At 35.7% G+C, this 23,903-nt stretch overlaps 1 protein-coding gene across 3 annotated transcripts in view; it reads right to left on the bottom strand.

Moving 5' to 3' along the window:
- The window catches only part of LOC114052505 (serine/threonine-protein kinase SMG1), a 120,517-nt gene that overhangs the window by 65,120 nt on the left and 31,494 nt on the right, over positions 1-23,903 (bottom strand). For all 3 annotated transcript variants that reach the window (XM_027875163.1, XM_027875162.1, XM_027875164.1), the window contains 7 exons: positions 19,350-19,475; positions 18,714-18,786; positions 17,694-17,791; positions 7,628-7,801; positions 5,264-5,488; positions 2,462-2,563; positions 1,393-1,662 (listed from right to left, as the gene is read on the bottom strand). In XM_027875163.1, coding sequence (XP_027730964.1) covers positions 1,393-1,662; positions 2,462-2,563; positions 5,264-5,488; positions 7,628-7,801; positions 17,694-17,791; positions 18,714-18,786; positions 19,350-19,475 — 1,068 coding nt within the window. The remainder of the gene's footprint in view (positions 1-1,392; positions 1,663-2,461; positions 2,564-5,263; positions 5,489-7,627; positions 7,802-17,693; positions 17,792-18,713; positions 18,787-19,349; positions 19,476-23,903) is intronic.

The following is a 23,903-nucleotide window of genomic DNA, read 5'->3' as shown; positions in this document are numbered from 1 at the left end:
AGATAGTAGAAGCAAAGTCTTTTTTGCATTTTGATTTTCTGCAGTTTAAGTTAGTATAGAAGCTATTTTCATAAACCTCCATTTAAATGCTGGTACTCTAATCTTGAGATTTTTGGCCAGTGACCAACAAATTTACATACTACTAGAAGCATATAGCTGTATTATAATTATTCTCATCATACATTAAACGGTCCAAAGACAACAAGAAAGAACATTTCATGTAGTCCTTCGACATCTCACTTTGCAAATGTTCATTATAAACATAGGCAAAAAGTCTACCATAAACTACCAACATCTAATAATTTAAGTTTTCCTAAAAGGATACAATTTTTCCTACCAGTGAAAGAACACCAGATTACTTAGGGAAGAAAATGAAACTGTTAAAAAAAAAAAGACTTAATATTTGCACTGTTTTAAAGTTTAAAAAATAAGAATTTTTAAAAACATATTTAGACACTCAGCATAAATCTGAGATAAGAAATTAACTTCCTGAATAACTGACATGTTTGGAAGACATATCTAAAACACATGCCATAATGTTTAAGAGAGAGAGAGAGAGAGAGAGAGAGAAAAGTAGAAAAATTTTAAAGACATTTTCTATTGTTTTGTTGTTCAGTTGCTTCAGTCGTGTCTGATTCTGCATGACCCCATTTGGGGTTTTCTTTGCAGAGTCCTGGGGTAGTTTGCCATTTCCTTCTCCAGTTCATTTTACAGAAGAGGAAACTGAAGCAGACAGGGTCAATTGACTTGGCTAGGGTCACACAACTAGTAATTGTCTGAGGCCAGATGTGAATTCGGGAAGATGAGTCTGCCCACCTAGCTGCCCCCCAAATTTGTTATTGTTCAGTTGTGTCTGATTCTTTGTGACCCCATGGACCATTGCTGGCCAATATTGTCCACTGGAATTTCTTGGCAAGGATACAGGAGTGGTTTGCCATTTCCTTCTCCAGTGGATTAAGGCATACAGAGGTTAAGTGACTTGCCTAGGGTCACACAGCTAGTAAGTGTCTGAGGCTGGATTTGAACTCAGGTCTTCTTGACTCCAAGCAGAGTATACTATCCACTGAGTCACCTAGCTGCCTCAGACATTTTTTTAAAAAAGATTTTTAAATACCTCTATAACATCCATAATAATGGCAACTCTTAAATTGCCTTATCTTGTGCATACTCATTTAACTGTCATTAAAAATATTCCTAATAAAAGTGAGAAAGATATACTTACTCAGCAACAATTAGAAAGTATATTTATGCCAATCTGACTCTTTGAAAGGAACGTTTAGACATTCCCTGAATAGTAATTTTGGAGTCACAACGATGTGATTCTAGCCAAACATAGTTGATATTTTAGAAATAAATAGGAAGGATGGACCAAAAAAAATACTAAAGACTTACCCCAATCAGTGAGTTTTTGGCATTTCCAATTGTGGTTAATGCACTGAGGTCAAATATAACTACAAATTTTGCATTGTCTACATTGAATACGTGGTTTTTAAAAGCATCATGTTGGATTTCAGAACAGGCTTCAGGAAGTTGTAGGTTATGCAGGAGATTGTTTAGTGCACAAGTCATTTCTCCCAAAATCAACCTGTAGGCAGTCTCCAAAACAGGAATATTCTTCAGGCTGAGTACAGCTTGATATACGGCATGAGCTACAGCAACAACCTTAAAAATTTAAGAACACAACTCAAAAAAAAAAAAAGGGTAATTTTTCTATTTCAGCTCATTTCTGACATATTTTCAAGCTCCAAATTTTCAGCATATGCTTTGAAAGCTGTCAAGGATCACACAAATATAAGGTATTAAGTAATTAATTTGAAGAAATCACAATAAATTTTCTAAAAACACTACAAGAAAAGCAAATTTCTAAAGAAAAATGCTTGAAAGGAGCATTTCCTGTGTTTAGTTTTATATAGTTTTTTTCTTTGTTATTTGGGTACATCAAGAAGTTAGAAAACTGAAAAGTAATTCCTTACAAAAACAAGTCCTATTCACAAATTTCATTTTACAACTATAAAATTACAGATCTCAAATGCATGTGTAGAGCCCGGTCAAAAGTTTTAGCAACTGGCTTAAATCTTTATGATGATGATGAAATGATAGACATTTAAAATTTTAAATTAAATTTAAAAAAATCTGCCTGCCACATGAAAATCTAGTTTCCTTCAACATATCCCAGTATGGTTCTATAATAATTATATTTGTATTATTATATGATACATTTAACTTAAAATTTAATTTTGATCTAAATATTATAAACATATTTAATAATAATAATTATAATAATATAACACATTATCATACAATAATTATTTATTCAAAGAATTCATTTCAATCCTGAAATTCAGAGAACAAGCATTAATCAGATTATTTAACAGGTATTTATGTCCTCTGTGATAAAATATAAAAATGTTTACAGATCCCCTTTCCTCACAAATTAGCTTTGTATGTATTTATTACTCACCTCTTTTTCTTTATGATAACGCAGAAGTAGTAGTTTAGATGCTGGTATAAACAGTTTTTCTACGAATGATGATGGTAATTTTGTATTTATCTGTTCAACAATCTAAAAGCATAAGATAACAATATTTGTCTCATTTATGTTTTTAAAATCCCAAACCTCATGAACTAATTTTAAAACTTCGTATGCCATTTTAATTGAAAATAACCTTAAATAAGATTAACCTACTAAACTCTGTAAACTTAATATAAAAGCCATCGGTTCAAAGAAGAAAAGTAAATTAAACCATTTTAAAAATGTTACACAAAAGTGGAAATGGAAAAGAAGCAAAACATAATGGGGAGTCCCCAAAATGACTGTTTAAGTACTTCTATGACCTTGTACAATGCCTAGAAATACTGTGGAGACTGATTTGTAAGGAAAGCTTTGACACTATAAATAACTTAAAAATATTTGAGAACTTAAATAGCAATAAAATGAACGAAAATATTATACCAGGAAAAGCACATTATACTATTAAAAAAATATGAAAAATTCCCTTAATATAAAGAACATCTTTTATTCGAGCTAAATTCTCAGATTCTTACAATCTAACCAATAGCTCACTAATGTTCTGACTCCTTAAGAGTCTGGCCAATATGGTGGATCTTTAATAAACCTTGTCTTTGGTTGAAAGAAGGCGTGGGTCGAATTTTTTCGGGCAGGACCTGCTTGTTGTGATTTTGAAGTGCTGGCACCCCTAAACCTCAACATTTTGGTGGCCCGTACGGGGAAATTGCCTAACCCCCAAGTTCTTCTCCAGCCAAGACTGGAAGGTATATAAGCCTCCCCCTCCTCCTTTCTTGCTCTGCAGTTCGGGCCACTCTCCAAGCACCAAGGCTTGGAGGTGCTTTTCTGGCAGACAGTTAGGAGGCTGTCCTGTACTCAGCCTGATGCTCTCAGGCTCTCAATCCACTGGGTCGGTACCAGGCCATGGACCTGGGTACACCTTCCACAGCACAGAGGACAAGGACGGACGCCCTTTCTGGAAGTGTATGCCCAATTCTGTCAATTCTCTCAGCACTAGGGAACTGGGGAAAACTGCAGTTGCTTTGTGGTTCCCTGAGGCTGACTTACTTACTCCTTTCCCTCTACACCTCTGAATCCTCCTTCATAGAGGTTACAGGGAAAAGTTATATAAAAATATCTTGGCAGATTCTGGAGGTTTTGTGACTGATCATTAAGGAGTTTTGAAACTCCTCCTTACAACCCTGGTCACTCTTTTCTCCCACTCTCTTCCCTTGAGTCAAGAGGGTATCTGTTAAGCCCTCTCATAGCAGAAGAAACTCTTTTCACCCTTTACCCCTCACCTTTGATTTTACCCTCCCCTGTGTGTGAAAGGAAGGAGAGGGGAGGGGCAGCAACTACAAGTACAGGCCTCCCTGCCAATGGCCTTGTGCCCTGGGGAAACCTTTGCCTGGAAGCATCCTGCTCAAGGTAATAAAAAAGCTAGCCTCTGAACTTGGGTAAGCACCCTCATTTAAATTTGTAGTTTTAACTGTTATTTCCTAAGCTGTGATTAGTGAAACTTGCTGTTTGAGGTAAAAGCTCATAGGATTTTATTTTGAGCTGTCTGGTGGATCATAATCCATTGATCATCAATAACCCACCATCTGAGAGCAATGCCACAAGCTACTCAGAGAATGTGATACTGGTGGGAAGTCAGCACTGGGAAAAGCTGAGAAGACAATTTTAGCTTCAGTCTAAGATGGGATCATCCTGGCTCAGTTTCCCCATTATATTCCTTTGAAAGGGAATGTTACCTACCTGGTTATTCCTGAGTCTGGCTATGAGGTGGATTTGATACTGCATGGTTGGAAAACTGAATTATCTGAATCCAAAGAGAGCTAAGGATGTTTTATCCTCTCATATTTGGGCCCTAATCTAGTCCCTACTTTATATCTGAACCTGCAGTGTTTTCTGTCAGATTTGTGTCTTCCAGACTACAGGCCATTCACCTACAGTCGGCAGTAAACAGTGGCTACTAGCCAATGTCCCCCAATCATTCCCTCTCAGCACTTTGGAACCCCCTCCAGGCAGGGACAGCTCTACACCCCTTGCCAGCAGGAAGCAGTTTCAGAAGCCAAGACCTTTGCCCCTTACCCCAAAAGTATTTGAGTTCCTTTTGTTTGAGGGGGAATGATAAGGATGGGATGTTGACCCCAAAAAGGAAAAAAATCTGTTTCCCACATGGCCATATCTCTGGCATTCTCCTGAGGCTATAATCCCATCAACTGGCCTTTCACTGTGACTATGCCCAATCTGTTACATTTAATCAAGCCTAGCTCTCCACTGTTTTACCTCCCTATGGCCCCCAGCCATTTCCCACCCTTAACCCTAACTAGGCTCCATTCTCCCTTGGCCATGTGGTCCAGGTCCCAGGAGTTCTGTTCACTGCAGCTTACTGGTCACTCATCCAGATCTTCCTTAAACCTTTCCTCCAGTTACCCCAAACTACTTGGCCATTCCTAGATCCCTCCTACAGTCTTTCTGTACATAAGGTCCATCTTGTCACTATTAAGGTGCTCAGATTCTTATAATCTACCCAAAAGCTCACTAATGTTCAGACTCCTAAAGACTCTGGCCAATATGGCAGATCTTTAATAAACCTTGTCTTTGGCTGGAAAAAAAAAATATATATGTATATAAAGAATGTCTAAAAGTAAATTTTTAAAAGTTTCCAACCTACCATTTTAAATTCAAAGGCCTGAATAAACCATAACTCAATAAATTAAAAGGCAACAAAAACTAGAATGAAGTACTTACCAATGTGAGCAAATTCAAGACTGAGATGATATAATCTGTACCACAAGTCTGGCAATTCTCCAACTGATCTAATCCATATGTGATGACCATGTCACAATGTATAGTCATGCTAGGGTCTAGACTACCAAGCAAAACACCAACACACTCATTGGCAGCTGTCAAAACTGCCTCAGAAAAAAACACTTGGTTTGCTGCTGTAACACATCTCATTACTCTGTACAGTACCTGCAAAAGGGGAAAAATAATTCTTTTTAAAAAAAAAAGTTATCTTTTATTGTTAAAAAAAATAATCTTTGTTAGGATGACAGGATCAGAGATCTAGAGGTAGAAAGAACCTCCAACCAATCATCTTACAGTCAGGAAACTGAGGTTCAGGGAGTCACCTACTAAGTGACTTGTCAAAGTGAGTGTCAGATTGCCAAAATGCTATCAGATCCAGAATTTGGATCCAGATCCTCTGACTCTAAAGTCAGTGTTCTCTCCACTGTCCTGGTCTGAATTTATTTACAAATGATAAGAGTATTTTACATTAATTAAATAATGAGGATGTTCAATAAGTTGTTAAAACACTAAAATGGCCTTAAGCCAGAAAATTCTAGAGACTAAACTGGAATTCATTCTAATACAAATTTATTGTTGTAACTAAAGTTAACAATAAAAGAGATTTTGTAAAAGGATGACAAGTTGCCTAAGCATGATGAATAGCAAAATAACATTATTGCTCTTGCAACTGATCCATTTTCCTTTTTAAACTGTGGACTGTTTCAAAAGTTAAGAAAAGATTTTGACCAACAATAAGTACTAGTTGCCAGGATGAGTATATTTTAGAACATTTTAAATAATTTTTCAAGTAGGATAATCATTACTTATATACTAAATTTCCAATGAATACAAATCAGGGAAAAGAAAGTAGACTAATGCTAGAATATAATAATTTTTAACAAAATTCTTTAATCATTGGTCACAATAAGAAAGCAATTAAAAAGCCTAAATAGGATTAAAAATGCTTTTTACTAAAAGTCTAAATTAAAATCTGTGATAGTTATATAATATTAATCAGCTTGATTCACTTTATTTATTTAGTCTAGGCAATGGAGTTAAGTGACTTGCTCAGGGTCACACTGCTAGTGTTATATGTATCTGAGGCTAGATTTGAACTCAAGTCCTCCTGACTCCAGGGCCGGTGCTCTATCCACTGCGCCACCTAGCTACCCCTACTTTATGTTTCAGTGAGCTATTTAACTGCCTACAGATCTGCTTTTGCTGTTGTTTATCTTTCCTTTCCGAAGAGGGTCAATGACATCATGGGGTCTTGACTTGTTTATGAATTGGATTTGAGACAGAGTTACACCAAGTTGTCAGCCTCTCTTCCAGAGTCACTGAAGTCCAGTGGCAAGACAAAAATCAAGATGATTGGGAATAGCTCATGATGCAGTGGATGACCTTAGTGTCTTCAATGTCTAACCAAGCTGTATGCACCTCTACAGTGCCTACTTCAGCTGCCTTCATGGCTGTAGGAACAAACTGTTCTTATCCACCCATTTCAGCAGGGGAAGTCTTCACATGCTTGGAGCAGACATCCCCTAACTCACAGATGGGCTCAAGGCCTCTTCAATACCCTCAATTTTATTTAGCCCATCTACTGAGATGGTTTTATGGTGGTATGGCCACTGCGCATGCCACAGCTTCTTGGAGCTTTTAAAGACTAATCATAGCTCTAACAAAGACAGGAACAACAAGAACGTGAAATGCAGAGATTTGGCTTACACATCAATGTGTTCATCTCATTTATCTGAATGAGAACACTACCTAACCCATTCTTGTCATTAAATAAGGATTATCAGTACAGAAAGATATGACTTATCTAAGCATTATAGAATCATTAAGTAGTTATTTTTGTCTTGAAGGTTTATATCCTTTTAACCACAAATAATTTGAAACCATTCACAATACAAATCATTCTAAAATATATTACATTATTTCCCTGCCTTTCTAAGCAGAGGATATAATCTTAACTTTATTATTATAAACATGTTATTATACTATGCCATAATACAGTGATACTCTCAATAGCTGCTGAGATGTGAGAGCTGTTTTGTCTCTTTAAAAATGGGCTCTTATTTGCTATACTTCTATTCTTTTATAGCTTTTGTCTCTTCCTTTGTTGTCAGCATGTCTACCTCTTTAAGCAATCCTCTCCTCCTTCCTGATTTGCTTCTTTTAATCATTTTACTAAGAAACTGAGAAAACAGATAATCAAGTTTGTTAGAACAGTTAAAATTAAAAGTTACTAGGGCTTAAAGAACTGAGAGGTTCTCTTTTTTTCTTAATGATATATAAAGGGTACTTTAAAAAAAAACTTACATCTGTTACATATGCTTCAGTAATTGGAGGACCTCTGATTGGGCTGAAGCGCTCCCCAATACTTCTTACCACAGTACTGAATACCCGAAGAAGAGCTGCTAACTTTGGTAATGATACTGATGGAGGAGGAATATCTTCATCTACTGACTCCCCAGAGGCTACATGGCTGAGGTCCTAAATAAGATACAGAACAGTCATTTATGAATACATGTAAGTAAATAAGTCCCATGAACAGATTAAAAATAATTCTAGTCTGAAAAGTAAATATTTGGTACAGACAACAAAAAAAAAATGGAAAAAGGAAATGGATCTCTTCTTTCAAATTAATGCTAATTAAATCTAGTTGATAAAGGAAATAATTTCTACTCTAGCAGTGCAGTAGAATGATCACTGTATTTGGAGTGACAAGAATATTTCTGTGAATCCAAGTTCTACCACTTACTCACTTGGCAACTTTGGCCAAGAAACTTCAACTCTCTATGCCTCAGTTTCCTCATCCACAAAATATTAAAACAGACTAGTTACATAACGTCTCTCAGAATTTTCAAAAGGTTTCTGATTTACTTACTCAACAAATACTTTTGCTGTTACTTCTTATACACCATTTTGCTAAGTAAATCCCTGTCCTTAAGGAATCTACCAATTATGTAGGGTAGAGAAAACACTCAAAAATTAGGCAATACATTAAGTTAAGTTACAAAATAACACAGGAAATTTTATACCATCTTGTATTGTGGTAAGTGATATGGATAACAGATGCTATAAATTTGAAGAAGAAAATTTTTCACTGGACTAATCTGGAAAGGCAACATAGAATTAGGTCTTAAAGAAAACTTCAGGCTTTTAATCTAGGTGAAAAAATGTTGAGGAACCTACACTCAGATGTGAGAAATGTCTTGAGTAAAGGCTATGAGGTGAGAATGTGCATAAGTTTTTTACATAACTGAAAACAGACCAATCTACTGTGAGCCAAAAGTTCTATTGGAGGAATAGGGATGAAAAAACTTTGTGAAAAATCTTGACTTCCAAGGTAAAGAGTAAATTTTATCCTGTAGATACTTAAATCCCTATCATGCACCAGCTAATATGCTAGATACTGAGGTTACAAGTATAAAAAAATTTAATACTCTTGACTCAAAAAAAGCTTACATTCTAAGGAGGAAGAAAATACAAATATGGATGTGTACAGCATAAATAAATGCAAATATAAAACAAAGTTGCTAAATAATAGGTAGTCTGGAAAGGAGGGTATTAACAATTGTGGGAGGAGGTAAAGAAAGAAGAAAGCTTCAAGCAAATGATGCTTGATGTTAATGTTAAAGGATACTTGTGTGTTGAAGAGAAGGTCTCCATAAAGCAGAGGCAACAAAAGAGTTCATTCTAGGCAGGAGAGGCTGCCAGTCTAAAATCGTGGAGACTGGTATCATAAAGATAGTTACGTTACATGAGAAGCTGAGAGGGTCAATATGGCCGTATCACAGCATGTATGAGGGGGAATTCATGTATAATGAGATTACATAGTTAATTTGGGTCCAGGTTTTTCTAGTACTTTAAAAGCCAAGAAGAAAATTTATTTTTTTGAAATAGTTTATTAATTTTCAATATTCACTTCTATAAGACTGACTTTTAAATTTTCTCCTCCCTCCTCCCCAAGACAGGCCTGCAATCTGATAGAGGTTTTACTTATACATTCATATTACGCATATTTTCACATTAGTCATGATATAAAGAAGAATCAGAACTAATGGAAGGAACCATGAGAATGAAGCAATAAAACAAAACAATAAAAGAAAAGAACAAATAGTATGCTTCCATCTGCACTAGGACTATAGTTCTATCTCTAGATGTGGATATCATTTTCCATCATGAGTCTTTTGGAGTTGCCTTAAATCCTTGCATTGCTGAGAAAAGCCAAGTCTATCAAGGTCAGTTATCGCACAATGTGGCTGTTACTGTGTATAATGTTCTCCTGGTTCAGTTCATTTCACTCAGTATCAGTGAATATATGTCTTTTCAGGTTTTTCTGAAGTTAGCCTGCTCATCACTTCTTATAGCACAATAGTATTTCATTGCATTCATATACCACAACTTGTTCAGCCACTCCCCAATTGACGGGCATTCCCTCAATTTCCAATTCTTTGCCAACACAAAAAAAGCTATAATAAATATTTTTGTATATGTGGGTCCTTTTCCCATTTTTATGGTCTCTCTGGGATACAGCCCTAGAAGTGCTATTGCTGGGTCAAAGGGTATGCACATTTTTATAGCCCTTTGAGTATAGTTCCAAATTGCTCTCCAAAATGGTTGAATCAGTTCACAGCTCCACCAATAATGCATTAATGTTCCAATTTTCCCACATCTTCTCCAACATTTATCATTTTCCTGTTTTGTCATGTTAGTCAATCTGATAGGTGTGATGTGGTACCTCAAGAGTTGTTTTGATTTGCATTTCTCTAATCAATAGTGATTTAGAACATTTTTTCGTGAGTATAGATAGCTTTAATTTCTTCATCTGAAAACTACCTGTTCGTATTCTTTGACTATTTATCAATCGGAGAATTACTTGTATTCTTATAAATTTGACCAATTCTCTACGTATTTTAGAAATGGGACACTGGTTATAAAAATTCTTTCCCAGTTTTCTGCTTCCCTTCTAATCTTGCTTGCATTGGCTTAGTTTGTGCAAAAACTTTTAAATTTAATGTAATCAAAATTATCCATTTTGCATTTCATAATGTCCTCTCTCTCTTGTTCGGTCATAAATTCTTCCCTTCCCCATAGATCTGAAAGGTAAACTATTCCTCGCTGTCCTAGTTTGCTTATAGTATCAGTCTTTATATCTAAATCTTGTACCCATTTTGACTTTATCTTGGTATAAGGTGTAAGATGTTGGTCTATGCCCAGTTTCTGCCATACTATTATTTTCCAGTTTTCCCAGTCGTTTTGATTAAACAGTGACTTCTTATCTCAGAAGCGAGAGTCTTTGTATTTATCAAATAGTAGTTTGGTATAGTCACTGACTATTGTGTCTTGCACACCGAACCTATTCTACTTGATTGCTGCCTTATAATACAATTTAAGATCTGAAACAGCTAGGCCACCTTCCCTACCATTTCTTTTCATTAGTTCCCTTGATATTGTGGACCTTTTCTCCTTTCAGATGAATTTTATTATTTTTTTCTAGCTCTATGAAATAATTTTTTGGTAGTTTGATTGATATAGCACTGGATAAGTAAATCAATTTAGGTAGAATTGTCATTTTTATTATATTAACTTGGCCTACCCATGAGCAACTGATATTTTTCCAATTATGTAGATCTGACTTTATTTGTGTGAAGTGTTTTGTAATTGTGTTCATATAGATCCTAGGTTTGTTTTGGCAGGTAGACTCTCGAATATTTTATGTCTGCAGTAATTTTAAATGGAATTTCTCTATCTCTTGCTGTTGGGCTTTGTTAGTAGTATATAGAAATGCCAATGATTTATGGGGATTTATTTTATATTCTGTAACTTGGCTAAATTTGTTTATTATTTCAAGTAATTTTTACTTAATTCTCTAGGATTCTCTAAGTATACCATCATATCATCTGCAAAGAGTGATAGTTTTGTTTCTTTGTTGCCTATTCTAATTCCTTCAATTTCTTTTTCTTTTCTAATTGCTGAAGCATTTTTAGTACAATATTGAGTAACAGTGGTGATAATGGGCAACCTTGTTTCACCCCTGATCTTACTGGAAATGCTTTTAGCTTATCCCCATTACACATAATGCTTGCTAATGGTTTTTGAAAGATGCTACCTATCATTTTAAGGGAGACTCCATTTATTCCTATGCTCTCTAGTGTTTTTAATTGGAATAGGTATTATATTTCGTCATATGCATTTTCTACATCTATTGAGATAATCACAGGATATGTTAGTTTTGTTGTTGATTATGGTCAATTATGCTGATAGTTTTCCTAATACTGAACCAGTACTGCGTTCCTGGCATAAATCCTACCTGGTCATAGTGTATTAGCCTCGAGATAAGTTGTTGCAATCTCTTGTTAATATTTTATTTAAAATTTTTGCATCATATTCATTAGGGAAATTGGTCTATAATTTTCTTTCTCTGTTTTGGCTCTTCCTGGTTTAGGTATCAGCACCATACTTGCAACATAAAAAGAATTTGATAAGACTCCTTCACCTATTTTCCCAAATAGTTTATATAGCATTGGAATTACTTGTTCTTTAAATGTTTGATTAGAATTCACTTATAAATCCACTTGGCCCTGAAGATTTTTTCTTAGGGAATTCACTGATGGCTTAATTTCTTTTTCTGAAATGGGGTTAAGTATTTTATTTCCTCTTCTGTTAATTCGAGCAATTTATATTTTTGTTAACATTCATCCATTTCACTAAGATTGTCAAATTTATTGGCATACAGTTGGGCAAAATAGTTCCTAATTATTATTTTTCCTCTTCATTCCTTTTCATTTTGATGCTGGTAATTTGGATTTCTTCTTTCTTTTTTAAAATCAAATTAACCAAAGGTTTATCTATTTTATTTTATTTTTTTCATAAAACCAGCTTTTAGTTTTATTTATTAGTTCAATAGTTTTTTTTAATTTCAATTTTATTAATCTCTCCTTTGGTTTTCAGAACTTCTAATTTGGTATTTAATTGGGGACTTTTAATTTGCTTTTTCCTAGCTTTTTTAGTTGCATGTCCAATCCACTGATCTCTTCTTTCTGTTTTATTCATGTAAGCATTTTTGGATATAAAACTTCCCCTAAGAACTGCTTTTGCTGCATCCCATGAGTTTTGGTATGTTGTCTCATTATTGTCATTCTCTTGGATGAAATTATTGATTATTTCTATGATTTGTTGCTTGACTCACTCATTTTTTAGGTTTTGATCAGTTTCCAATTAATTTTTATTGCATAATGATCTGAAAAGGGTGCATTTAATATTTCTTCCTTTCTGCATTGGATTGTGTGGTTTTTATGCCCTACTACGTAGTCAATTTTTGTGTAGGTGCCATGTACCACTGAGAAAAAGGTATACTTCTTTTCTGTCCCCATTCCGTTTTCTCCAGAGGTCAACCGTATTTAACTTTTCTAAAATTCTATTCCTCTCAACTTCTTTCTTGTTTATTTTGTGGTTAGATTTATCTAGTTCTAAGAAGGAGAGGTTAAGCCCCCCACTAGTATAGTTTTGCTGTCCATTTTTTCCTGTCCCTTAACTTCTTTCAGAATTTGGCTGCTATACCACTTGGTGCATAAATGTTTAGTAATGATATTACTTCACTGTCTATGGTGCCTTTTAGCAGGATGTAGTTCCCTTCCTTATCTCTTTTAATTAGATCTATTTTTGCTTTTGCTTTGTCTGAGATTAGGATTGTTACCCCTGCTTTTTTCACTTCAGCTGAAGCATAATATATTCTGCTCCAGCCTTTTACCTTTACTCTGTGTGTATCCCTCTGCCTCAAATGTGTTTCTTATAAACATACTGTAGGATTATGGTTCTCAATCTACGCTATCTTTTTCCGTTTTATGAGAGAGTTCATCCCATTCACATTCAGTTATGATTACCATCTGTGTCTCTCTCTGTCCTATTTCCCCTGTTTATACTTTTCTCTCTCCTTTCTCTCTTTCCTTCCTCACTAGAGTTCTGCTTTTGACCACTGCTTCCCTCCTATTAGCCCCCTCCCTTTTCTTCTCTTTCACCCTTTCTACTTCTTCCCTCCCTTCTCTTTTCCTTTCCCCTTCCTACTTCCTATAGGATGTGTTAGATTTCTATACCTAACTGATTATGTTATTCCCTCCTTGAGCCAAATCTGATAAGAGTAAGGTTCAAACAATGCTCATTTCCCTCCCTTCTTTCCCTCAATTGTTTTTGTGCATTGATTCCTGGTCTGCCTCCTCCTTTCCTCTTCTCCCACTACAATCCCTTTTCACCACTTAATTAGATTTTTATCATCACATCAAAGTCAACTTATACCCACATCCTCTAAGTATATCATGTCATAATGTCATAATAACATTACAGTTCTCAAAGAGTTACAAGCGTCATCTCCCCTTGTAGATGTAAACAGTTTGCCCTTGTTAATAACGTTTTTTTCTTTCCTGTTTACCTTTTTACGCCTCTCTTGAGTCTTGTATTTGAAGATCAAATTTTCCACTGAGCTCTGGTCTTTTCAGCAGGAAGGTTTGGAAGTCCCCTATTTCATTGAATGTCCATCTCCTCCCCTGAAAGATCATGCTCAACTTTGCTGGGTTGATCCTTGGTTGTAATCCAAGCTCTTTTGCCTGAAGGAACATCATATTCCAAGCCCCACAATCTTTTAATGTAGAAGCTGAAAGGTCCTGTGTAACCCTGACTGTGGTTTCATGATATCTCAATTGTTTCTATCTGGCTGATTGAAGTATTTTCTCTTTGATCTGGTCATTTTGGAATCTGGCTACAATATTCCTTGGTGTGTTTAACTTGGATCTCTCTTTCAGGAGGTGATTGGTGGATTCTTTCAATGACTATTTTACTCTCAGGTTCTGGGACCTCAGAGCAGTTTTCTTTGATGATTTCCTGAAGGATATTGTCCAGGCTCTTTTTTTCATCATGGTTTTCAGGTAGACTAACAATTTTTTAAACTGTCTCTCCTGGATCTATTTTCTAGGTCAGTTATTTTACCAATGAGGTACTTTACATTTTCTTCTATTTTTTTCATTCTTTTGTTTCTGTTTGAATGATTTTATTTCTCATGGAGTCATTAGTTTCCATTTGCCCAATTCTAATTTTTAACAAATTGTTTTCTTCTATTAGATTTTGTACCTCCTTTTCCATTTGGCTTTTGAAGGAGTTGTTTTCTTCAGTTTACTTTTTTTTCCCCATTTGGCCAACTGTATTTTTTAAGGACTTGTTTTCTACAGTTAATTTTTTTATTTCCTTTTCCAAGCAATTGCCTCTCTCTTGCATATCTCTCATTTTTCCCCCCAATTTTTCTTCCAGCTTTCTTATTTGACTTTTAAAATCCTTCTTGGGCTCTTCCAAGAAGGCTTTTTTGGCTTGAGATCAGTTCATATGCCCTTTTGAGGTTTCGGATGTGGGTATACTGACAATGTTGTCCTCTTCTGGATTTGTGCCTTGATCTTCCCTGTCTCCATAATAAGAATCTATAGTGATTGTCCGTTTCTGCTTTTTGCTCATGGTGTTTGCCTATTTCCTGACCTTTTTTTTTTTCTTTTTAAAGTTGAGCTCTCCTGTTGGAGTGCAGGGGGCAAGTACCCAAGCTCCTTCTCCTGCTCACCTGGGCCTTGCACAGGAACGTTTCGTTGTTGGAGGATGTCCGTCAGCCTGGAGCTTTGCCTACTGGAGTTGTGCTTCCCAGAGTTGTGCTGAGGCACCTGGTGATTTGGCTGCTGCAGAATGCCGTTACCATGGTAGTTTTCTGAGCTGGTGTCTACCAGTTCCCCTGCCTGTACTGAGGCTCTTGGGGGGTCCTGGTATTGGCACTTGCCTGCTCCACCACCCTGGGTCTCAGGATCTCCCCCTGGTACGATGAGATGGAGCTTGCCGCTGGCTAGTGGGGACACTTCTCATCCTGGACTGCTCCCCCTTCCCCAGAGCAAGAGGGGCCTTTCCCACTAATCCCCTAAGCTTCCTGGGGTAGAAGACCACTGTGCCCTATCTTTTGGCTGGCTCCACTGTTCCAGGGTTTTTCCTAGGTCAATATTTTTGGGGCTTTCAGATGTCAATAAGAGAAGGTGAGAGCAACTTACTTCTTACTCTGCCATCTTGGCTCCCAGAAGCAGAACTCCCAAGTAGAGGAATTTAATTTATACTAGGGGTAACAGGAAGTCATTGGAGTTGACTGAGTAGAAGAGACACATGATTAAATCTGCACTTCAGGAAAATCACATTGGTATTTGTGGGGAAAAACATGAGGCAGGGAGAACTACTAAGAAGTTGTTGTGATAATCTAGGTGAGATTTGATGAGAGCCTGAACTAAAATGGTTGTTTGAATGGAGAAAAAAGGATTGATGCAAGAGAAGCTGTGGAGGTAGAAAAGGCAAGATTGGATGTGAAAGGTAGGGGAGAAGAAAGAGTCAAGGGTAATGCTAGGGTCACCAGCCTGGGAGGTGGGATGGGACAGATGGTGGTGACTTCAACAGAAGTAGGAAAATTTGGAAGAGGGGAAGGTGTGGTGGGAATGGAGACAGGAATCATGAGTTCAGGTTTGGACATACTGAGTTTGAGATGTTTCTATAATATCCAGTTTGAAATTACTGACAAGCAATTGGTGATGTGGAGATAGATACATAGATTTGTGAGTCATCTGCATAGAGGTGACAGATAAATCCAAAGGAGCTGATGAGTTTACCAAAGGAGAGTGTAGGGGAAGGAGAGAAGAGAGCCGAGGAAACAACACTGAAGTATACCTACAATTAGGGGGCATGACATGGATGATGAGCCAGCAAAGGAGGCTGAGGAGTGATTATGAGAAAGGAGGTGTCATGAAAACCCAGAGAAGAAAGAGCCCCCAGGAGGAAGAGAATGGTCAGCAGTGTCAAATGTAGCAGGTGGGAGGGAGAAAAATTATGAATGGGAAAAAACCATTAAGATTTGGCAATTGAGAGAGAGGTGGAACCAAGATGGAAGACAGACGCCTGGAAGTTGTTTGAGCTCTCCCTGGTTTCCCTTGGAAACAACGAATAAAGCCTCAAAACAGATTCTGGAGTGACAGAGGTCACAAAAAGACAGAGTGAAACACTTTTCCAGCTTAAGATAAGGACTTCAGGAAAGGCTTGTCTCACTTGGGTAAAAGGGGAGTGCAGCGCAGCACACATAGTGTCCAGGCCCCTGGCCCTCAGTGCAAGAAGCTTGGGACAGTGCACCCTATGCCCTAAAGCAGAGTTCAACTTCAAAAAATGACCAAAAAGCAGAGTCCTGACCATGGAAAGCTACTACGGTGACATGGAAGATCAAAAAACAAACTCCAAAGAGGACAACAATCTCAAAATGCCTACAGGTGAAGCCTCAAAGGGGAATATGAATTTGTCTCAAGCCCAAAAAGTCCTCTTAGAAGAGCTCAAAAAGGATATTAAAAATCAAGTAAGAGACGTAGAAGAAAAATTGGGAAAAGAAATGAAAGTTATGCAGGAGAATTATAAAAAAAAGTGTCAACAGCTTGGGAAAGGAAGCACAAAAATTCCCTGAAGATAATAGCTCCTTAAAAATAGAATTGGCTAAATGGAAAAAAAAAAAACCCACTGAAAATCCTTAAAAAGTAGCATTGGCCAAATGGCAAAGAAAGTACAAAAGTTAACTGAAGAAAATAATTCCTTACAAATTAGAATTGGACAAATGGAAGCTAACGACTCTATGAGACATCAAGAATCAGTCAAACAAAATCAAAAGAACGAAAAAATAGAAGAAAATGTAAAATACCTTATTGGAAAAACAATTGACCTGGAAAATAGATCCAGGAAATATATAAGAATTACTAGACTACCTGATCAAAAAAAAGAGCCTAGATTGCATCTTTCAAGAAATTATCAAGGAAAACTGTCCTGATATCCTAGAACTGGAGGGTAAAATAGTCATTGAAAGAATTCACTGATCACCTTCCTGAAAGAGACTCCAAAATGAAAACTCCAAAGAATACTGTAGTCAAATTTCAGAACTATACAAGAGACCTCTGGAGAAAACTGAATGGGGATAGAAAGGAATATACCTTTTTTCTCAGCAGTACGTGGCACCGACACAAAAACTGACAATGTATTAGTGCACAAAAACTCCACACTCAAATGCAGAAAGGCAGAAATACTGAATGCATCCATTTCAGATCATGACGCAATAAAGTACAATAAAGGGCCATGGAAAGATAGACTAAAAATTAATTGGAAACAAAATAATCTAAACCTAAAAAATGAGTGGGTCAAACAACAAATCATAGAAACAATCAATAATACCACCAAAGACAGTGACAATGAGACAACATACCATAATTTATGGGGTGTAGTTATATGTCTTAAATTTTTAAAAATTTCTGCTGAAATTAAAAAAAAAAATTTCTGTTCACATGCTTACCTCAGCATAAGCCTCCATATCCTCTAGAAACTGACCAAGAAGAGTTGTAGAAAATGCAAGATCAGCTACCCAAAATGGCTCCAGACTCTGTAACCATCCTAGGGAAAGTATAAGATAAATTTTAAAAGATGAGAGTGACCAAAGAAAATATATTTTACTTGGCTTTGACCAACCCTAATTTTTAAATTGACCACCCTTCAAAAGTATTTAACTTCATTTTAGATCAAGAAGTAAAATATATAATTTTAAATACCATATTACACTGCAGAAAAGTATATATAAAATCAAACTTCCAAAATTTAACATGTAAAAGTTTTTTTTCTAAATATGGTATTAATCCAAAATGAACAAACTCACTACATCTAATACTTTGGTTCTAGCTTTAATTCAGCCATTAATTTGACAAATGAACTCGGGAAAATGCCTTAAAGAAATTAAAACCTAAGTTGACTCTCTATAAACTGAGACCTAATCCAGCTGTCTACCTGTTTCACAGGTTTCTTTTAAGAATCAAATAAGGTAGGAAGTGAAAATGCTGAAGAGAAGGAGACTTAATGAACATAAATAAAATCAACAAACAGTATTTACTCATCAATGTAATCAATTTAAAAGTTTTTTTTGCTTTGTTTTTTAAGCACTTGCCTATTCTCCTTAAATCTATCCTAATTTCTTGATAGAAGTGTTCTTGATAACCAATTTAACTAATGACAATTAACTTGCTTCTTCCGCCACTTCTGAAATTTACTAAGTTACTAATTGTCATCTACTTCAAAGGAGTGTCACTATTCATGTTAAGTCAGATAATGAGATCATCATAGAAAAAACACTTAAGAATTACTTTCCTTTGAAAAATTTACTGATTCCCTATAATGATCTCATTATTCCTACAAAGTAGAAAAAATGTTATTTATATTCAAGAAAATCAAGTACTTCCATACAGCATGCATTCTCTTTAAGTCATAATATTTAATCTTTATAGAGTAAAAAAAGACTCTAAAATTTATAGACTAAAATACTTACCAGACACCTGCTGAGTCAGAGAAGGTTTCTGAGTATGATCTATATGCCATCCAACTAATATATCAACCGTATCCTTGCGGGAGAAAAAAGGGTTTTAATTAATCTAATGTTTCTGTGGATTTATTATTTTTTCCCATTTTCAGTATACTTCAAAGTAAAAGACCATCTATTCCACAGACTCTTTCTCGCCTAAAAAACTAAAAAGGACCAAGAGGGAAAATTGTTGTTGTTTTTGACAAGCTATCAGTGAGATGATTTCAGGGGGTAAGAAAACAAGGCAAACTGGACCTGTAATTTCCTATATGTAGGGAATTCCCTAATATAAAAATCCTCTTCTGCAATACTGATCTGCAATAAGAAGTTAAATTATTTTACCAAGATCACACAATTAGCATAAGTCAGAGGCAATATTTTAATTCAGGTCTTCCTGACTCTAAGCTCTAACTCTATATTCTCCATGCCACACTACCTATCAAGGAGATGATATCTTTTAAATTAACTATCAAGTTGTTAATTCATGCCAGAAATAAAAGAAGACACACTAAGACAGAAGTATTATGAAAGACCAGTCTACAGACAGCCTGACTTTCATGGACCACTATCACCCTTTGAGAAGAAAGGAACCCACAAACTCACCCTAAAATTTGTACTGAAAATATGAGGGTAACATCGAGCCACCAAAAGTATGCACTTCACACATTTGCAGAGTAATTCTGGTGTATCCACATTTTCTAGAATGGACTGTAGGCTGGTCATTACAAGCTTAAAAATAAAAAATAACAAAGTATAAATTCCCAACAAAATTGAATGAAAAAGATTAGAAATGGATACTGTTAACTGTGTAACAAAGTTAGTCACTATACATAGACCAGATTCCATGACAGTCCTTTTAAATGAATTGTATTCTGAAAATGTCTTTCCCCTAAAGGATTAAAATGAAGGGAAAACAAAAAAAAAAAATCGAACATAATCTTTGGAATCCATCAGTAACATCCTAATATAGGACCATGACTACTGAGGCTTAGGAAGATGTACTAAATACAGAAAAGCCCATATTTGACAATACATCATATAAAATAAATTTTTACTCAATGACATTTTACACAATGACTACTTACCAGCCAAACATATCTGAAGGACATAAGCAGTTTCCTTTAAGTTTAAAAGCATATCACAGTTGTTGTTGTTTTTTTCATATTTGTCATATTTTGCTTTAAAGTGGTTCAGAGAATTTAAGAATTTCTAGGTTAAAAACTGCCCTTAATCATCACTTCATTTCAGAAGGATTTAGTAATAGTTTACCTTAGCCTTAAAAATAATCCATAATTCTTTTTTCAAAAGTCATTCAGAAATAAGCTCATTTAAAATATTTACACACAGAAGTAAAACAAAATATTACACATTCACTGTTCTAATTGCTTCGTATCACTTGAATAGTCTAGGTATTTTATCCCGACTACCTAAAAAAGGTCATATCATCCCTAGTTAAATGATGTAATGTTTGACTTTCACATTACCCCTGATGGGATTTCCCATTCCAAGTAAGTCAACAAAAGTTAAATATATAAGTACAAGGCATTGTGCTAAATGTGAGTAATACAAAAAACGGGAGATGAAACAGACATTCCTCTCCAGAAGCTTACAAACTAAATGGAGGTAGGGGAGAAGAGTTATAGTAAGAAACCTGGGAGGGTGATAAATGCAAAGGGCAGGTTCAGATTAAATTCTATAACAAATCTAGAGAAAGACTGGAGGAGGAAGAGGAGAACTGGAGAAGAGAGAATGCCAAGAGTAGATTTGTGGATAGGGTGGCACTCAAGTTAGACCCTAAAAGAAAAAAGAAAAATAGACAAGTGTAGAGAGAGGTTAACTCCAGACACAGGAGATGGGATGAAAAAAGGCACAGGGTTTTTACAAGTAGCTGAAAAGTAGTAGTTTTGGCTTGATAGTACCCAAAAGAAAGTAAGATCTCGAAAAAGATAAGAATGGAAAATTAGAAAAAGAACCATATTATATCATGGGATTTGAATGTCAAGATAAAAAGTATCACAGAATTTTGGAGTTGTAAGGGACTAACCTAAACCATACCTGAACTCAGGAACAATTCAACAAGTAATTTGTTTAACACTTGTCTGAAGACATACAGTGAAGGGAAAGTCACTAATGCCCCAGGCAGCCCAGTACAAAAACAGATAGCTCTGACAGGAAGTTCTGAAACATTAAGCCTAAATTTGCTTCTCTGCTACCTCCCAACCACTGCCATTGGCTCTTGTCCTCTGGGGTCATGTAGAACCAGTCTATTCCTTCTTCCTCCCGAGATCGCCTCAAATACTTAAGACATCTATCATGTCCCCTTATCAATCTTCTCTCCACTAGGCTAAATAATGATATACTTTCAAGATGCCTCGTTCTTCTGACTGACTTCTTCCAGACATTATCCAGACTAATGCCCTCAAGTGTCAGCAACAGGGAGCCAATGAATGTTACTTAAGTACAGGAGTAACATTACTAAGACTCCTCTGTAAGTTCTATGAAAGGTAGATTAGAGAGGGTCTATAGCCCCTGACAACAAGACACCAAGTGGAAGGCTATTATGTCCAGGTACGAGGTAATAAAAACCTGAATTAGGGTGGTTGAGAATTAGGATGGAAGAGAAATTCTCAATGCAGCACTCAGCAGGTTTGGTAACTGACTGCCTATAGATGAGAGAAAGAGATGATAAATGTCTAATATAAGATGTGAAAGGTTAAAAATTTTGAAAATGCTTAACTGTTTACTTATTATATACATGAAAATGTTATCCATATTCTTAAAACTGCTATCATTACTAAGGTAGTTTGAAAGAAAGGTTAGGGCTAAGTTGTGTACGAGGGGTGATTCTAAAAAAGAAAACTGGGTAGGAAAAAGGTAAAAGAGAAATTATATTATAAAAATGGGGCATGAAAAGAATAACTAATACAGAGGAAGCAGGTGGGGCTGGAGGGCCGGTAATGTTGGAACCTTACTCTCATCTGGGTTGAAGAGGAAACAATGTGTACATCTGGAAGCCTTCTGAACATGTAGAATAAAAAAACTGGCAGACAGGGTGGGGGAGGGACTTTTGGGATCAGAAGGATGTGAGAAGAGTATGGGAAGAATTCTTGGAGGGGTGGGTGAGATGGGGAGTGGAAGAGTCAGGGGAGAAGATAAGGTAACAATGATAGGATAAAAAGAGAGGCTGAGAAAAAAAAACTGGGTAAAAATAAGATTAAGGGAAATTCACAAATAGTAATTATAACTTTTGATGTGAATGGAATGTTTATAGCAGCTTTGTGGTGGCAAATAACTGGAAGTTGCAGGGATACCCAACAACTGGGCAATGACTTAACAGGTTGTGGTATATGGCTGTGACAGAATACTATTGTGCTATAAAAAATGAGTGAGGCTTTCCATGCCTTACGTGAAATGGTGAAGAACAAAGTGAGCAGAACCAAAAAAAAAAACCAAAAAAACCCCAAAACAAAAACATCGAATACAACGACGTTGTATTAAAACGACTCTTGAGCAAGTAAGTCATCTTGATTATTATAAATACACAAATTAAATATGACATATGAAGATAGAAGCTCTCTGTAACCAGGGAAAGAACTGATAATCTAGAATAATTTTACACACACACACACCCCCATATTTGTGTAAAATGGTAGCCATCTCTAGGGTAGTGCAGAGGGTGGGTAGGTGGAGGGGAAATCGAAGAAAAAAAAGGAAAAAAAGACATAATGTTGTTACATGTTTAGAAGGAATAGCAAGCTGTACATGATGGGTTTGCAGTTTCATATGCAATTATCCTTTTTTTATTGTACTATGTTATAGAAATGCTTGTTTTATTCCATAAATTAAAAATTAAAGAAGAAAAAAGAAAATGTTTATTGTCACATATTTCCAAACTGGTACTTATCACCTGGACAAGGAAGAATTAATAAATGTAAGTTGAGCAAATTTTAAGACTAGCAACAATTTTCCATTCAATTCTAAGTAGCCTACATTAAGGGCTCAATTGATGACTGTAATAATTAACTTTCTGACTTCAAACAGACATTTCCATCTGTGGTCCATGTACTCCCTAAAAGATTCTCACATCAAGTTAAATGATAAAAATTTCCTGTTTTAATGTTGGCAATTTATTAATGGTCATGTTATCTATCACTATTTTGGGAGTGATTTTTTCATGTTGATGTTTTGAATATAAATAAGCACTCATTAACTTTACACTGAATTTAAGTTATTAAAAAATATATATATAGTGTACATAATATAGTGTATAATATATAGTATATAAATATATAATATGTAATCTATATGAGAATATGTTGACTATAAGTTGCATAAAAATGAAAGCTAAACTGCTAAATTATTTGTACTTAGTCCAAAAAAATGTCAGAGCAGCCTAAAGATATATAAGACAATAAATGATTACAGTATTAGAACAGTTCCTCAGTCAGGAACCTTAGAATTAAATAAGATTATATTGGTACTTTAAAAAAATCCAACTATAAATTACTAGTTAACTTCATCAGCTGTGCTCTTACTATGGATGTCCTACTTCCCACTTTTCCATTCCAGTTGTAAAAAACACCTGAGAAATTAAAAACTAACTTAAACTGGAGAATGAGCCACATAGATATTTAGATATTTAGCCTGGAGCATACTGAAGGGTGAGGTGGTTTGGTGACTCACATGACAGTTGTAGAAAGAATATATTTTGGCTCAATTTAAGAGTTTTTATTATCGTTGTTTTTTGTTCAGTTGTTTCAGTAGTGTCCGACTCTTTGTGACCCCATTTGGGGTTTTCTTGGCAAAGATACTGGAGTGGTTTGCCATTTCCTTTTCCAGCTCATTTTACAGATGAAGAAAATGAAGCAAAGAGGGTTAAGTGATTTGCTCAGGGTCACACAGCCAGATCTGAACTCAGGAAGATGAGTCTTCATGACTCTAGGCTTCCTGACTTTATCTACTGTACCACTCACCTGCCCTTAAATTTAAGGGGAAACTTTCTAATAATTAGGACTTTCGAAAAGTAGAATGGATTTTTGGAGATGGTCTACAAAATATCCCCCTTCAGGTACAGATTAGAATAGATGACTACTGGTTTTGGACCACATGATTCTGAGAATTATTGTCAAGTAATCAAGAGGTAGTGGAAAGATCTTC

The sequence above is a fragment of the Vombatus ursinus genome, unplaced genomic scaffold (genome assembly GCF_900497805.2).
Source record: "Vombatus ursinus unplaced genomic scaffold, bare-nosed wombat genome assembly UNPS02014807.1, whole genome shotgun sequence".
In the NCBI taxonomy this organism is placed as follows: Eukaryota; Metazoa; Chordata; class Mammalia; order Diprotodontia; family Vombatidae; genus Vombatus; species Vombatus ursinus.
The sequence above is the reverse complement of the archived record's forward strand: the minus strand, read 5'-3'. Positions and strand labels throughout refer to the sequence as shown.